Source organism: Schistocerca piceifrons, chromosome 2, assembly GCF_021461385.2.
Source record: "Schistocerca piceifrons isolate TAMUIC-IGC-003096 chromosome 2, iqSchPice1.1, whole genome shotgun sequence".
Classification (NCBI taxonomy): Eukaryota; Metazoa; Arthropoda; class Insecta; order Orthoptera; family Acrididae; genus Schistocerca; species Schistocerca piceifrons.
Genome location: NC_060139.1, coordinates 1,060,512,202 through 1,060,529,257, shown reverse-complemented (window position 1 = coordinate 1,060,529,257; position 17,056 = coordinate 1,060,512,202). Strand labels below are relative to the sequence as shown.

Below are 17,056 nucleotides of genomic sequence, written 5' to 3'. Positions count from 1 at the left end.
ATACGAGGTTGGGGCCTACTTCATTGTAAATATGGACATACAAATGTGCACTTCAAGCCGCATTATACATTTTACTGTGGTTTATGAAATTCCCATGCTCTTGGAGTATCATCCGATGTCCTGTTTCTTTTATGACGTTATGTAAGATCTCTTTACCGCTTTATAGGTATGAACATAGGGGCCTCCTACACCATCATAGCTGCACATGCGCAGTAACGCCTGTTTTCTGGCGCTCTCTGGCAACCACTGAAACGAATCTATTTCTAACAGGTCCCGGGAAAATATCGTGAATGGTGATTTGAAAAGCATTACTTTCAAAGTAAATTTCCTTTTACGCAAGATGAACTTCTTAAATCACATAATGTTTGACTCTTGTTTAAAAGTTAACACTTTGAGGACCATTACTTAAAACGCCAGATATTTTGTCATTTAATTTATTTTTAATTATTATAATTAATTAATTATTAATTAATTATAATTATATATATAAATATAAATATGTCATTAAATAATATAAATTTATATATAATATAAATAATAAATAATAATTAATAATAAATAATTAATAATAAATTAATTAATTAATTTAAAATAATCTCCCCCCCATCCACTTCCAATATAATTATGAACTGTCTGTCCGGTCATTGATGTGTCTGTGTGTTATGAACTGAATTGTCCATTTGATCATTGACATAGCTGTACATTATAAACTGTCCGTCCGATATCATTGACGTGTCTGCACATTGTATTCAAATTTCTGTCTGTGTCACAGTGTTACATCCTTTTGCAATAGTGAGTAGTAAGGAAGAGACGTATAATGAAAGTTCATTGTGCACAACTACTTTATTAGCAGCTGAAAAAGGAAGTGGCTTTTGATTGGAAACTGCAAGCATTTGATGACAAAGCACCAAATCAACACAATTCTCCACTGGAAAACACATCTGGCATGTCATACAAGACATTAGGGACAGTACGTGTGTATGAATCTCTTATTGACACACCTAGCTTGTACACCTGATGAGTGTTGGAGATAGGCCTTCTTGCCCTATTTTGGTGTTCTTATGGATGTGGATGTTATCACTCCCAAAGAAAGGATGAAACATATCAGTTTGTCACATAAGCTGCAAAAAATGAACACAACAATTGCAGAATCGCAGTTTTCCCCATGCTCTATCAAAAATACGTTTTTAATGTTGCGTTCTGTTTTGGAAGTTTTGACTCTTGAATTTCTTTGTCGTAACATTGTTCATACCCGTTTATTTGTTCTTTTCATTTTTGTGAACTGTATAGATGGTATCTTGCCTGCTCTTACTATTCATCACATTTACTTTTGAAGTACCGTGTGACTCATATTCTGTAGCCAGTGTACAGTATGACAATTGTCAAGACTACAGAAAGAAAAAAATTCGGCACTGTCACTGTTTAACCACTTGGACTGTTCGCTGTTTCTAGTTTGCTCTCTTCCCCCCACCCCCCTACCACATTTCAGTACACTTTCTTCCTGTTGTTATGCTTGATCTGTGTTCAGTTTTTGATGGTCTATACACTGGACATCTTACCACTAAATCTGACGGGGCTGTGACAGGACGTTTCCCCTTGTAAGAATCCTGCTGTAGCCATTTAAGTTCTTCACTATTACTGCTACATTCATGTTTATGCTAATGACATAGCGGAGAGAATGAGTGCCATTCATCCAAAAATTAGGTTTACAGTTGAACATGAAAGTAAAGGCACCAACTACCTTGACATTATGGTCACAAGAGAGGTGAGTAAACGCCATTTCAGCATGTGCAGAAAACCGAGCTTGGCAGATACTGTTATTCACTCTAAGTCTTGGAACCCTGAAAGAATCAGCGTAGCATAGTTTCGTCCCATGATTAATAGTTCATTAAAACTGCAACTAAACGAGTGTGAGAGGGATAAAGAAATCACTATTATAAAGCATGTTACAGTGAGCAACAGTTATACAGCCTCAACAGTAACCAAGTTACTACAGAAAATTAAAAGACAACAACAGTGTAAGTCAGAGACATGCAGTTAACAGGTGAACATGTAGACAATAAAGTCATGTCCGTGACCATGAGTTAAAAATGATTTGTTTCAGAAATTATTGCTAGACAACTTTGCAATACCAATTTGTGTGTAGGGTTTAAAACTAATGACATTATTGGCTTCAGACTGAGGCACCATGTGAATAGAAGAGCCTCGAAATTTATACAGCAGCAGCTGTATATAAACTGAAGTGTTGGAGTTGTCCAAAAGTTTACGGGGATCAAACACGTACAATATTTGAAATATGCTTCAATTCACAGTAATAATACAGTGTTTGGTGAGCATCTTCTAACATCGAAGGATGCTGTTGGAACTACTGATGCATTTGGAAGTGCTACACAATGTACCGAAGTGCACCTCCTGACAATGCGGGAAGAAACTGAGATTTTTACTCACTGTTTGCTAGAGCCTGGCAGCACTAAAATCAGCAGAATGAGTGTATTAACAGTGCATTTTTCAGAAACTTAGAAAACCTCTTCTAATTGTCCATATCAGCGCAGTGCATATAGGATCAACAACCCCATTCACAGAGGAGAGACGGTGGCATTGCCTCGCACACGGTGCTAGCAGCGACCTGGTGTGCAAACTGGCTTCCGTACATATTGCAAAACTGCATACCAAACAACACCACCAAGCAGTAGCAAATGTAGTTAACCATAACTGTCACACACTATTCCCTACAATTACAGCTGCGGCACATAGTTTCACTTTTATAATTTATCGTTTCACGGCTTTTTACGTTCAAATATTTAACAGCATTTCATGCAGGTCTAGGACCTCTACATAATTCCATGTCCTTAATTTTACAATGTTTATCTCTTTCACTGTTTGTACATCCTTTGTTCTAGGCCTATACTTTTAATATTGTGTAATTTTCTTTTTACATTTTTAGAGTAAAAACCAATGACTTTATACGAGGGTAATCCCAAAAGTAAGGTCTCCTATTTTTTTTATAAGTACAGAACTGTTTGTGTGGCAGTTGGTTACACTGTTATGAAGAGTGCTTCACGCGCTGTGTGGAAACGTGCACGCCGCGCTGAGGTGCTCAGTCTGGACTTGGCAGCCGTTGAGAATGGAGCTCCCATTGGATGTTAGCGCCAAGTGCGAATCGCGCACGGTTATTTTGTTTATGATTGCAAAAGGCACTGTGCTGATTGAAATCCATCGCCAATTGACAGAAGTGTATGGTGAGTCGTGCATGGATGCCAAAAATGCTCGTAAGTGGTGTAGAGAGTTTGCAGCTAGTTGGACTGAAATTCACGACAAACAGCATGGCGGCTAGCTGGCATGACACCGGCATACAAAAACTGCCACAGCGTCTACAAAAACGCATCGACAGAAATGGTGATTATGTCGAAAGATAGCTAAATTTTTAAGCTGTAAAATGATGTAAACCATTGTATAAATAAACAGGTCTATGTACTTGTAAAAACAAATAGGAGACCTTACTTTTGAGATTACCCTCATACTTTCAGAGTTACACACTTTAATTCATCTTCAGATACTACTTCAGTTTTGACTACTTTATTTCAACATTCTTAATATACTATTTTATCCTCCTTTTACAGTTTTATGCATCCATTCTGGTATCTTAACAGGAGGCTTTTTACATTATTGACTTACTGCGATTTTAGTAGAAGACCCTTTCTCATACTATACCGAAAGCGTCTCTGCAGGTACCCACCTCCCCGTCCCATTCTGCCTGCTCTCAATCTCACCTTGAAGCATTTTATAATTTCACTATTTAATTCCGTTTACATTCTACATACCGATTTTTCTATGCTACTAGTGTTTCAAGTTTTACATAAATATACTGGACGACCTCTCTTGTTAAACTCATGACATCCCCACCATCCTGTCCATGCTTCTTTCCACTCCCCTGATCGACCTCACACTGCATTCCTCCTCCTCCTCCCCCCCCCCCCCCCCCCCCCCACCTCAAGCATAAACCTATTTAAAACATTGACCACAGTTGCAAACCCTACTATTCTGATATATGGATACGAGTAAAGACAGGTTGCTGTCACAGCTGCTTAGGTAAATTCTACATGTAAGTAAAATTCTTTTTTATTTATTGCTAAATATTAGATTACTTTTACTTTGTTTTTTATCTGAAGATGATCCGGAGAGATTGAAACATGTAATCTACTTAAAAATGTGCAACTGAGATGGAATATTAAATGAGAACTATCTTAGCAGATGGAACATCTTCATCAAGCATGTTTGAAAATTTAATCAACTCATTGCAAATGAAATTGTTCAGATCAGCTTGAAGTGTTCAAATCGATTGATTGGTAGTTGTCTTTAGGGAAATTGAAGTTAGTGACTGGATCTTCTGATAAAGAAGTAAACAGAATAGCAAAAATGTCTGTTGCACTTTTGGCAAACTAAATAGAACTTTAATGACTGTGTTTCTAATATGCTGGAAACAAAAAATTATGTTTGTAATATTACCCATTCTGACATAGGCAGTGAGACACGAACATGTGATGCAAAAACCTTTCAAAAACTGAAGTTGCTTATTGAGAAATGAAGCAATGCGTTTTGGGGATTACTGGGAATAGTAGGGGGAAAAAAATTGAATATAGAACAAACTGGAGCGAAGACATTACTTTGGTTGTAATGAAAATGGTATGGAGGTGGGCAGGGTATCCCACCAGGCAAGTGAGCAATAAATGGCTAAAGGATGTTCCTCCCTGGGTTCTAAGAGGAAGGTCTGGTAGACATATATGCATATACTTGGAGATGTAATTGAGTGTTGAACGAACATGTTTACAACATATTGTAATTCTTGTTGCTTGGTTTCTGTGTTGTTTGTCTATTTATTAAAGTCAGAAACATACAGTGCATGGTAATTACAACTAAAAATAAATTAAAGAAACAATTAACAAGCTACACCGAAGAGCTGATGATCAGAGACTTGCACTTCAGTTGCACTCGGTGTCACAAGTAGATCATCGTCTTCCGTGCAGGGCGTATTTGACAAGTCAGTGCATGTACCACAGTCAAGCCTTCTTCACAGACACAATTGGTGGTATCCACAAGGATCTGCCATTCCTGGAGATTTTTCCCGGATCTTATGATTCAAGAATGACAATGGATGAGTGACCTCCACACAATCCATCCAGTTCTGTTTGTGCGCAGGTGGGATGGGTTCTGAAGTGAGAGGCCAGGCAAAGTTATTCAGTAGTTCGAGAAATCCACAATGGTTTCCTTGCTGTAGCTGCTGTTGTCTGCAAGACTGATGTGGTTTAGAGTAAACTTTTCCTTGGCCTCGATCTTGTACTCACACAATGGATGGTATTCCATAAGAACCAGATATGTTCTCCATGTTTTGGAGAAACTTTATAACGTAAGCCAGTAGAGTTTTACTATTGTTGTAGGTTTCAGACGAGCTGAAACAAGCTTGCACTTTTCATTTAGCACCATGTCAACTGTTTCCATGTCCAGACTGGGCACACACGCTGTGCAGTACTTTTAATATGTTGCTAGTACTGTCATTCTCAAGTTTTGTTGTCGATAGTACTGCGTTTGTGTTTTGTTTGCTCTATATGATTGAACATTGTCAAAGTTTCACTCCACTTCAAAACCGTAGACTTTTTTGTATATATGTGACAGAAACATGATTATAAGTCCTTCTTGAAGGTAGTGAATACATGAGTTACAAATAATTTGACTTCACTGAGAGCAGCAATTCCATAGTTTCCTTCTGACAGTTATTGGAGTGCTCACACACACACACACACACACACACACACACACACACACAATAACAATAGTTCATGACTAATTCACACACTTGTGTAGTATCTGTTGTTGACAAATGTCTGGTTGAAACATCTGCGTAGTGGAAGTGTCAGTAGAATCATGTGGTGGTAATTGCCTTCAGATTGAAGGACTTATGAAGCTGTGTGTCCCACTCTATTTGTGGTTTAGATTTTTTCATGCTTGTCATACAGTTCAAAATTACTGCTGCTTCTGCTTGTGACAGATTTAAAAAGCTGTAACTATTTGTTCTTTTGCAGTACAATCGGAAGCAGTGGTACGAGTAACGGTGTGGGTGCGGTAGGAGGAGGAGGAGGTGGCAGTGGGGGAGCTGGTGGAAATGGTAATGGTGGCAATGGTAGTAGTGGTAGCAAAGTAGGGAACAGTGGAGGAGCTGCCAGTTCGAGCTCTGGTGGAGGAAGGCAGTTGCAGCGTAGCAGGGCACGCATAGTGCGTACCAATGCTTCCCTTCGAGGAGCAGGAGGGGGTGCGGGTGCAGCCAGAGGGGCCCCTGGTGTTATCATGGGTGCCAGCGGAGGCTCTGGTGGAAGTGGCAGCGGGTCACGACCTATTGTACCGGCACCCTATGTGCCGGAGGAGCTCGTCTCGCAGGCCCAAGTTGTTCTGCAAGGAAAGAGTCGCAATTTGATTATCCGGGAGTTGCAGGTCAGATGCTACAAACTTCTGTAATTATATTTCTGTTGCTACTTATCAGTCTCAACTGTAACTTAAAATGTAATTAATAATCAAAATGTATACCAGTTTTTTTCCTAGTCAAGTTCAAGTAATTTATTCTCATTGTACTGTTACAATAGCGCACTAATCTGGATGTTAATCTGGCGGTGAATAATTTACTGAGTCGTGATGATGAAGAAGGAGATGATGCTGATGATGCTCCAGATTCGTATGTCCCAGAAGATTTAATTTCGTTGCTAGATGGAGGCTTTCATGCTGATCATTCTGTGATTATTGATGCCGATGCTATGTTTTCGGAAGACATGTTTGGATATTCGGCTGTAAGAAGGTTAGTGCTTTAGCCACTTATAAAGTAAATTCTAGCATAGTTAATAGTTTATCTCTGTATTGTTTTAGTGATTAAAAGTGGTCAATATCCAGACTGTGTGGTCTTTCTCACTTACAAAATTATTAGTTTGCTCCAATATGCGTCAGGTGGCTGCAGGTGATTGATTGCGTTTCTTCATTTTTTCGTTTATTATTCTCACCAAGGTTTTCTATTGTCTTTCAGCCGAGCTAGCTCCAGCAGCCGCCGATTAAATGCTGATCGTGACCGTGATCGTGAAACAGATAGGGAACGGGAAAGGGACAGTTTTTCTCGTTGGAGAGACCGTCAGTACTATGGACCGAGGCGATGGTTGGAATCTGCTTTGAGGGATTCTACATGGGATAAAGATCCAGGTAAAATTTTTTACATTTACACTTATGTTCAGTAATTTCACTGCTCCCCTTCCCCACACACCCCATTTACAACTTCACATATATTGAATAATTATTATTTTATATTGTAGCTCCAAATATGTCATAAGAGTATTCTCTTCCTCATCCTTCTCCTCCTCCTCCTCTTTCTTCTTCTTCTTAAAAAAAAAAAAAAAAAAAAAAAAAAAAAAAAAAAAAAAAAGGCATTATACAAGAGTTCTTGTGAAATATCTTAAGTTAAAATGTAGTACTACTGAATTAAGAATTAGATGACTAAAAACTAAATGTTAGTATGAGAAGACATAATGCAATGATGATGAATAATAATAATATAGGATTGTGGGAGGCTGCTATGAACAGCATAGTGAATGCATTATTGTAGCAAAGACGACACAAAGCCGACAACAACCACACTAGTATAAATCCATATGCCTTCTGGCACCCCAGGCAATGAATTTGCTGAAACAGTGTATGAGGAGATAAAAGAAATTATTCAGATAGCTAAGGAAGACGAAAATTTAATTGTAGTAGAAGATTGTAATTAGATAGTAAGGAAAGGAAGAGAGGGAAATGAACAGGGAAAGAAATTAAAAGGTACTCCACTTGGTAGAGTTTTGCACAGATCATAATTTAATCAGTTAATGGAGCTCACTGCTCCCACTCATAGGTTTGAGGAACTATCCAAACCAGCAAAATCAACATTGCGAAGCTGTGCTTTCTGTGTGCTACTGCAGATGAACTAACCCATTAACTAACTGCTTTGAAAACCTTATAAGTACATCTGTTTGCTGTTGGTGAACTTTCTGCAGTGTTTGCTGCTGCTTATGCTGAATGAGTTTCACTAAGACTCCATACAGAACTACTACACATGAGGGATTCGAAACTCCTCATTGCCTGCTGTTCTGGAGAAGGAACAGCGTTAGTTAGAATAACAAGACACCACCTGCACAGTGTGGGACACACTCTCAGTGATGGAATCAAATACCTAAATCAGTCTTTGGGATAGGCTGCTATTTTATTGTAGGAAAATGTAACATGCTGTAGCACTGCAAGCAGTGTTCACAAGATAAACCCAAAGCATAAATACTAGAAATATCACAGTTCGTAGTTTTCTTTCCATTTTCTCATCTTCTGCATCTATCTTTACCCCTCACTTTACCCCTACCTTCTGTCATCTTTGAACTGAAACTGTCCTACAGATGTGCTGTCTTGACCATCTCTTCACTTTAACACCTTATCCTTTACTTTAGGTTCCCTTCCCTCTCATACACCTTTCTGATTGACCTATCATTGCTTCCCTTCCCATCCAAGTTCTACACTTCTTCCCTGAAAAAGAAACCTGCGGTATTTAAATCCAGGAGACCTTACTCCTGCCAAAGGTCATACTGGACAACCATTTGTCTCTGTGAATTTAACTATTTTGTGTGCAGGATATTCCTAACCCATAGGGAATTGAACATGTCTTTAGGAAAGTTATAAAGTTTGACCAGTGCTTCGTATTTTAAAATGTCATATTTTTAATGCATATTGCTTTCTAAATGTGTGTGTGTGTTCCATTTTTTCAGAGAGTAAAAAGAAAGAGTTTGCTGCACAGAGTCCACTGTGGATGTCGGATGAGCTTGAATTCTGGCCAGAACGAGGCAGTGAACCACTACCACAATTTATAATGATAGCGGCATTGTACAGTGAGTTAGTTGCTGTTAGTTCCTCTGGACAATTGTACCAATGGAAATGGAATGAGACAGAACCGTACCGACATTTTGAAGTAAGTGTGTTTTTTCCTTTTGCAGCCTTTGATTTGAATTTTGCTCCCTGAAAAAGTACAAAGCCCTTGCCAGTATAATTGTTCGAGTAATATTTCAAGGTGGTGGTGTTCCTCCCATTGGTGAAGATTATGTATACGAAACATTTTTAGCACATTCTTTGAAAATTAAAAAATATTAGTACGTTACAATGAATGAAACTAAATTTTCGGAGAAATATCCCAGGAAGCTAGAGAAAGAAAATTTGGATAGAAGGCTATTTGACACGTTATAGGCTGCAAAGTGGTGATAACTAGCTCTATTACTCTCCACAGAATGAGGGAGACACATGAAACTGTCAGATAATGACTCAGTACATCTATGGAAAAATAATGCTTTAAGAGTTATTTCCCCCTTCCCACCTTCTTTTGTGAATGGAGAATCAAGAATAATAAAATAGTTTAGAATGAACAGGGTCTGGTATTGTTTTAAAGAAAAAAGGTTTGTGTTGTAGCAACTGGCAAAAGTGTGTGGTAGCGAGGGGTAAAAGCAAAGATTTGAAATTGCCATATTATTTGAGTGACATGTTGACTGTCCAGTGTTGTATTATTTGTCCAATTTATATACATGCGTAGCAATTGAGAAATCTCTAATGTTGTACTAAAATGTTGCTCACATGTGGAACATAAGTTTTGCACCTCACAAGATAAAAAGAAACACAGCCCATCAGGCGAGCAAATCTCGAGGGCTGAGGGGCCATGTGTGAGTCGATTAAAGCTGTGCTCATGCTCAGTTTCAAAGTGGCCTAAAGACACACACAAAATAATTTGGAGTACGAACTGCGGTCAGACTCCAAAACCATAAGTGGCTTCATCCATATCAAACTGTTACTACGCTTCAGCCACAATACAATTTCTTGTCTAGCACGACCAAATTATTTGTGACAGTCATTGGGAGGATTCACTGGTAGCCGTATACTTGTCACGAATGTGTGTCTGTAAACATGCTAGTGCTATCTTCAAAGAAATGAGTTGAGTGACAGCAGCGAGACTGCTCTTGTCAACTTTTCAGGTGTACAAAATTAAGACTGCAGGAATGTTCGCTAGGTAAGAGAATTGTTGAAATGTCAGAAAATATCGCAAGAAACCAGCAGGTCTAATATTACTGCACGATTACAGCAAAAGGAAAATTCTTTAGAGAAAACTTGTGAGATGTATTTGCTGGCCATCACTTATCTTCAGGGTGTGATACATACTGTTCTACCTTTTGGTTGGTTGGTGTGGTCTTCAGTCCTGAGACTGGTTTGATTTCAGTGTGGCCCATGGCTTGTTCTCGGCCATCGGTCTCTCTATTTGCAGCCCTGGACTTGTCCCATCCCTCCACTGGAGAGTGCATCCTGACCTGTGTGGTAGTGACCATTTTCCCATCTATTTGTCACTGCCCCAGTGTCATTCTTCTGGGCGCTTGCCCTGCTGGGCTCTCCACAGGGCTGACTGGCCAGCTTTTACTTCCGCTGCAACCATTGAGTCTCCCCCACAGGGTGACATTGACGAGGTGGTGCGTGTTTTAACCACGTCCATCATTTCAGCGGCCGAGGCTGCCATCCCCCGTTCTTCTGGCCACCCTCAGAGGAGGGCTGTACCCTGGTGGTCACCGGAGGTTGCTGAGGCTATTCGCGACCATCGGCGGGCTCTCCAGCGTCATAGGCGGCACCCGTCTCTTGAGACCCTCATCACCTTTAAGAGGCTCCGTGCCTTCGCCCGTCGTCTTATTGCACGGCGTAAGCAGGAGTGCTGGGAGAGGTATGTCTCATCCTTGGCCTCCCATGTCTCCCCCTCGCTCGTGTGGTCCCGGATCCGGCGGATTTACGGATACCAGACCCCTATGGGTGTCCCTGGGCTCTCCTTGGACGGCGCTGTCTGCACGGACGCTGCCGCCATTGCTGAACGGCTTGCCGCGCACTTTGCTCAGAGCTCTGCGGCTGCATCCTATCCCCCCGCCTTTCGCTCGCTAAAGGAGCGAGCCGAGCGGACGCCGTTCTCATTCCACACGCGTCGTTCTGAAACATACAATGCTCCTTTCAGCGAGAGGGAATTCCTCGCTGCCCTCGCCGATTGCCCTGATACAGCACCAGGCCCAGACTGTATCCACGCGCAGATGCTGAAGCATCTCTCCAGGGACTGCCGGAGACACATTCTCGCGATATTTAATCGCATTTGGAGCGAAGGCGTGTTCCCGTCGCAATGGCGAGAGGGTGTTATTGTCCCCATCTTGAAGCCCGGTGCTGACCCACTGGCGGTGGACAGCTATCGTCCCATTACCCTCACCAACGTTTTGTGCAAATTGCTCGAACGTATGGTGGGGCGGCGTTTGTGTTGGGTCCTTGAGTCGCGCGGTCTCCTCGCTCCATCCCAGGGTGGCTTCAGTCGGGGCCGGTCTGCCACGGACAATTTGGTGCGGCTGGAATCTGCAGTCCGTACGGCCTTTGCCCGATGTCAGCATCTCGTTGCTGTATTTTTCGATCTGCGGAAGGCGTATGACACCACATGGCGGCATCACATCCTCGCCACGTTGCATGAGTGGGGTCTTCGTGGTCGGCTCCCGGCTTTTCTTCAAACCTTTTTATTGCGCCGCTCTTTCCGGGTGCAAGTCGGTGCCACCTCTAGTTCATCTTATATACAGGAAAATGGGGTCCCGCAGGGCTCAGTGTTGAGCGTCTCCTTATTTCTAGTGGCCATTAATGGTCTGGCTGCAGCAGTGGGGTCGTCGGTGTATCCTTCTTTGTATGCCGACGACTTCTGCATCTCATTTAGCTCCACGACTACGGGAGTCGCCGACCGCAGGCTGCAAGTCGCCGTTCGCAAGGCACCATCATGGGCTCTGACTCATGGTTTTCAGTTCTCTGCAGCCAAGACTCGAGTTATGCACTTCTGCAGGCGTCGGACGGTCCACCCTCATCCTGAACTTTACCTTGGCGGCCACCTGCTTGAAGTGGTGGATACTTGCCGCTTCTTGGGACTCGTGTTTGATGCCCGGCTCACATGGGTTCCTCATGTTACTCAGCTGAAGCAAAAATGCTGGCGGCACATCAACGCCCTCCGCTGCCTTAGCCACACGTCTTGGGGTGCAGTTCGCTGCACGCTGCTGCGGTTGTACAGAGCCCTTGTGCAGTCCCGGCTTGATTATGGGTGCCTGGCCTATGGGTCTGCATCACCCTCAGTGTTGAAGTTGTTAGACCCCATACACCACTGTGGGGTTCGGCTTGCAACTGGCGCTTTCCGTACGAGCCCCGTGGATAGTCTACTGGTGGAGGCCGGGGTTCCCCCGCTGCGGATTCGCCGCCATCGACTGCTCGCCGACTATGCTGTCCATGTGCATTGCTCGCCAGACCATCCCAATTGTCGCCTGCTTTTCCCTGCCATGGTCCTCCATCTGCCCGAACGGCGACCTAGGTCTGGGCTTTCCGTAGCTGTCCGTGTCCAGTCCCTGCTGTCAGAACTGGGGTCATTCCCTCTTCTGCCTCCCTTCCGGGTCCGTACACCTACGCCTCCCTGGTTTTTGTCCCGGCCGTCCGTCCGTCTGGATTTGGCACAGGGACCTAAGGACTCGGTTCCGCCTGTGGCCCTCCGTCGCCGTTTTCTTGCGCTCCTCGAATCATTTCCGGGCTGTGAGCCTGTCTACACTGATGGTTCCCTGGTTGATGGTCGCACTGCCTACGCTTTTGCTCAACGCTGCCCATGTTGAGCAACGCTCCTTGCCGGCTGGCTGCAGTATTTTTACTGCAGAGCTGGTGGCCATCTTGCGCGCTCTTGAGCATATGTGTTTCTGCTCAGGTAGGTCCATCGTCATCTGCAGTGACTCCCTGAGCAGCCTTCAGGCCATCGACCGCTGCTATCCCTCTTCTCCTCTGGTGTCCTCTATTCAGGAGTCTGTTTCCGCCATTGCCCGTTCTGGACGTTCGGTGGCCTTGGTTTGGACGCCAGGTCATGTTGGCATCCCGGGGAATGAACGTGTTGACAGGCTGGCCAAAGGGGCGCTCGACGCCCCAGCTTTGGAGATCGGCCTCACGGCTCCCGATCAGCAGCTGGTGTTGCGCCGTAAGGTGCTTGGGATGTGGTCTGCTGAGTGGCGAGGCTTGACAATGCCTAATAAACTGCGGGCTGTCAAGGAGACGACCGATGTGTGGCGCTCCTCCCTGCGGTCTTCTCGCAGGGACTCTGTTATCCTGTGTCGGCTCCGCATCGGCCATACGTACCTGACGCACGGCCATCTTTTGCGTCAGGAGGATCCCCCCCTGTGTCAGTGTGGGTCCCGGCTGACGGTCGCCCACATTTTATTGGAGTGTCCCCGACTGCGCACCCTTCGGCAGTCTTTTAATTTCCCGGGCACCTTGCCTTTGATTTTATGCGACGATGCCTCCATGGCTGACAATGATTTACATTTTATCCGTGCTAGTCCTTGTTATGGATCCATTTAGGGGGGTCCTGCACTTTTCTGTTTCTGTGTCTTTTGTCCTCGCGTCTCTCCATATTTGTTGCTGTTTTGGTGTCTCATCGGATGGTTGACTCTTTCCCTTTTTTGTTGTCGTGGTCAGTCAACCAGTCTCCGGCCATCTTCTTTTCTTCTATTTCTTTCTGTCTGGTGTTCGTCTGTACTCTTCTTTTCTGTAGTGTTCGTTGCCTAATTTGTGTTCTTTAGCACCTTTGGGGGGTGGGGGGGGGGCAGTCTCCTTCCCCTTGGGGTTTTATCTGCTCTGCGACTTTGTCTCGCTTGTTTTTGGAATGGGGGACTGATGACCTTAGCTGTTTAGTCCCCCTTAAACATCCCAACAACCACCACCACTGGTTTGATGCAGCTCTCCATGCTACTCTATCCTGTGCAAGCTTTTTCATCTCCCAGTACCTACTGCAACCTACACCCTTCTGAATCTGCTTAGTGTATTCATCTCTTGGTCTCCCTCTACGATTTTTACCCTCCACGCTGCCCTCCAATACTAAATTGGTGATCCCTTGATGCCTCAGAACATGTCCTACCAACCGATCCCTTCTTCTGGTCAAGTTGTGCCACAAACTTCTCTTCTCCCCAATCCTATTCAATACTTCCTCATTAGTTATGTGATCTACCCATCTAATCTTCAGCATTCTTCTGTAGCACCACATTTCAAAAGCTTCTATTCTCTTCTTGTCTAAATTATTTATCGTCCATGTTTCACTTTCATACATGGCTACACTCCATACAAATACTTTCAGAAATGACTTCCTGACACTTAAATCTATACTCGATGTTAACAAATTTCTCTTCTTCAGAAACCCTTTCCTTGCCATTGCCAGTCTACATTTTATATCCTCTCTACTTCGACCATCATCAGTTATTTTGCTCCCCAAATAGCAAAACTCCTTTACTATTTTAAGTGTCTCATTTCCTAATCTAATTCCCTCAGCATCACCCGACTTAATTAGACTACATTCCATTATCCTTGTTTTGCTTTTGTTGATGTTCATCTTATATCCTCCTTTCAAGACACTGTCCATTCGATTTAACTGCTCTTCCAAGTCCTTTGCTGTCTCTGACAGAATTACAATGTCATCGGCAAACCTCAAAGTTTTTAGAGCAGATAATTCCTTCCTTGGCGAAGATATGGTGTTGGATTTGGGAAGGATAAAAATTATGGGCTTGGTCACTTGGAACCCAATATCTGTAGTGAGGACAAGGGGTAGCAGGGCCTGACTAAACATTGTGTCAATGATGGGCAAGTTGAAACTAACTTTGTAGATTTTTTAGTTGGGAAATTTTCGTGATACAGTTTTTTACCGACTTGGTTTGTGCAGTTCTTTACATGTGGCTAACATGGCATGGGTTCAATATCCGGCCACTTGTTTGCCAAAGGAAAAGTTGTATGTAATTCGCTGTGTAACTCAAATTGAGAGTATACTGCAAATACGCTCATATGGAAAATTTGGTGATGATCATTGATGTGAAAAACACAGTTGTAATAAATACGAGATGTCCTCTGTCTTGATCACTTTTGACCAGCTTTTATGTCCATATATGAGTACACCTCTGATGTGAACCATAGTGAAAGCTTTTATGACCTCAATGTCCGTATGGATGCCTGTTAACAAACTTACAACATTCTAGAATGTGCACTTAGCGAGGTTTACACTTCATATTTATCAGTTGTCTATTATGTTCAGAAATGTTGGTTTCCATATAACAAACAGTTTCACTTGATCTCTCTTAGAGGTACTCTGTTTTTGATTTGAAATAGTTGTCTTGCTTACTACTAGGAGCTTTGTCTTATGTGCTTTAGACACACTGCTAGTGCAGCCCAGAATCGTGTACACGTCCTAATCTGAGTCTACAACTAGCAACGTCATCCAACGGCCGATTCAAATATAATACTCTGTCTGTATACATGTCTGCAGGTGCAATAAATTGCCACAAATTTTGTGCATTTACATGACACAGGTTTCATTTACTGCTGGACTGCAATCTGTCGGTCTAGGAAAGAAGGTATTTTACTTCAGGAGACTTAATTCAGAATGGGGAAATTCTCGTGGGATCCGTTTATAGAAAGATCTAAAAGATCAAGACAATGGCTACTTAAGTGGCAGTGGTTTTCATATTTTAATTTATTTGAAGAGTTCCCTTGCAAGCCACCGTATATTTAATAGGGGAGGGTTGTTTCAGAATTGCCCCCCCCCCCCCCCCCCAATCTCCCCTGGTTCTGTTCCATTTCCAGAAGGCGTATCAGAAGAATCATTGTGAGTAAACCTCCATATTAGCTATTAGCTCCAGTTGCCCAACTCTTCCCAGAATCTGCATGGTGAACCTAGAGAATGACAAAATTACTTGTGAGCAAATATGGAAACGTACAAAAATTTATCTATTGATGCTCATACAAATACTGAGGTTTGTAACCCCTCTGTACAAAATACTTGTATGGCGGAAGAAACACACTGTGTGACAAATTGACAGTGGCATTACTGTATCTTGGCAGCAGGATGAAGGATTAAAGATTTAGATTTTTTGACTGCAGTGTCAGGCAAGCATTGAGGTAGGACCTACACTTTCAAAGCTGTATACGCAGTTCTGAAAAAAGTTTTCATGAAGGCAAGTCAAGTACCTCTTTTATGTAATATATCAATTATGGCATGTTACAGATAACATTTTTTATTTTTTGACATGTTTTAAATTCCAAGTATTCTAATAAATTATAAGAGTGGCCAATGAGGTACATTCTGTTTTTTAATGTCTGGAGATTTTTTTATTCCCAGCGTGAGCTCTACCAGCTACCTGTTTTAGTTTTGGAGGAAATTTAGTAGCCAAGATTGCGTTCAGTACTATTTTTATTCCTGATTACCAGTCTTAACAGGTAAGACTGTCATCTTATCTTTAAAGAACATGTTGTTTAACGTCTTATTCCCTTATGACCATATCGCACATATGATATTGACATTCTTGCCACATACATCCACTGATGCTTGATAGATGTTGAATTGCATAACAGTGTACATTTCTGCACTTGTTTACATTTACATAGCAAGTTAAATACATCATGGATCCACATTCTTCGAAGTACACAAGAATTTCAGCATGGTATGTGTGATGCAGTCCTAATGAAACAGTATGTATAACAACAAGTTTTTTTTTTAAATGATCGAAAGATGACAATCTTAATTGTTGAAAACAGTAATTAGGAATAAATAGTAATGAATACAATCTTGGCTACCAAATTGCCCCAAAAGCAATTATAGGTCGCTACTTCTTATCTGTGTGAGAAAATTATCAACCTGTTTTAATCTTTTAGAATTATAATTACTTTCTTATTCCTTTTGATATATTCCATTGCTGTTAACTTCCCACAAGCATTTCTGGACTATTCCAATAACTATACAGAAATTCCCAAACTTTCCCTCTGACAGAACACTTTGTGAATCATGGTGTACTTTGATGAAACACCTTGTTTATTTTGAAGGTTAATAAATTATTCAAAAATAAGAAAAACTTGTTTTATGTAGTGATGACTTGAATTTTTAATCATAACTAATAACGCAGAAGCC

General features: G+C 42.1%; 1 protein-coding gene across 1 annotated transcript in view; it reads left to right on the top strand.

Moving 5' to 3' along the window:
• LOC124777488 (E3 ubiquitin-protein ligase UBR5) overlaps positions 1-17,056 on the top strand; it is a 344,177-nt gene that overhangs the window by 29,610 nt on the left and 297,511 nt on the right. Inside the window, exons 3-6 of the mRNA XM_047252926.1 lie at positions 6,078-6,483; positions 6,633-6,841; positions 7,064-7,233; positions 8,817-9,016. Of these exons, the coding sequence (XP_047108882.1) occupies positions 6,078-6,483; positions 6,633-6,841; positions 7,064-7,233; positions 8,817-9,016 (985 nt within the window). The remainder of the gene's footprint in view (positions 1-6,077; positions 6,484-6,632; positions 6,842-7,063; positions 7,234-8,816; positions 9,017-17,056) is intronic.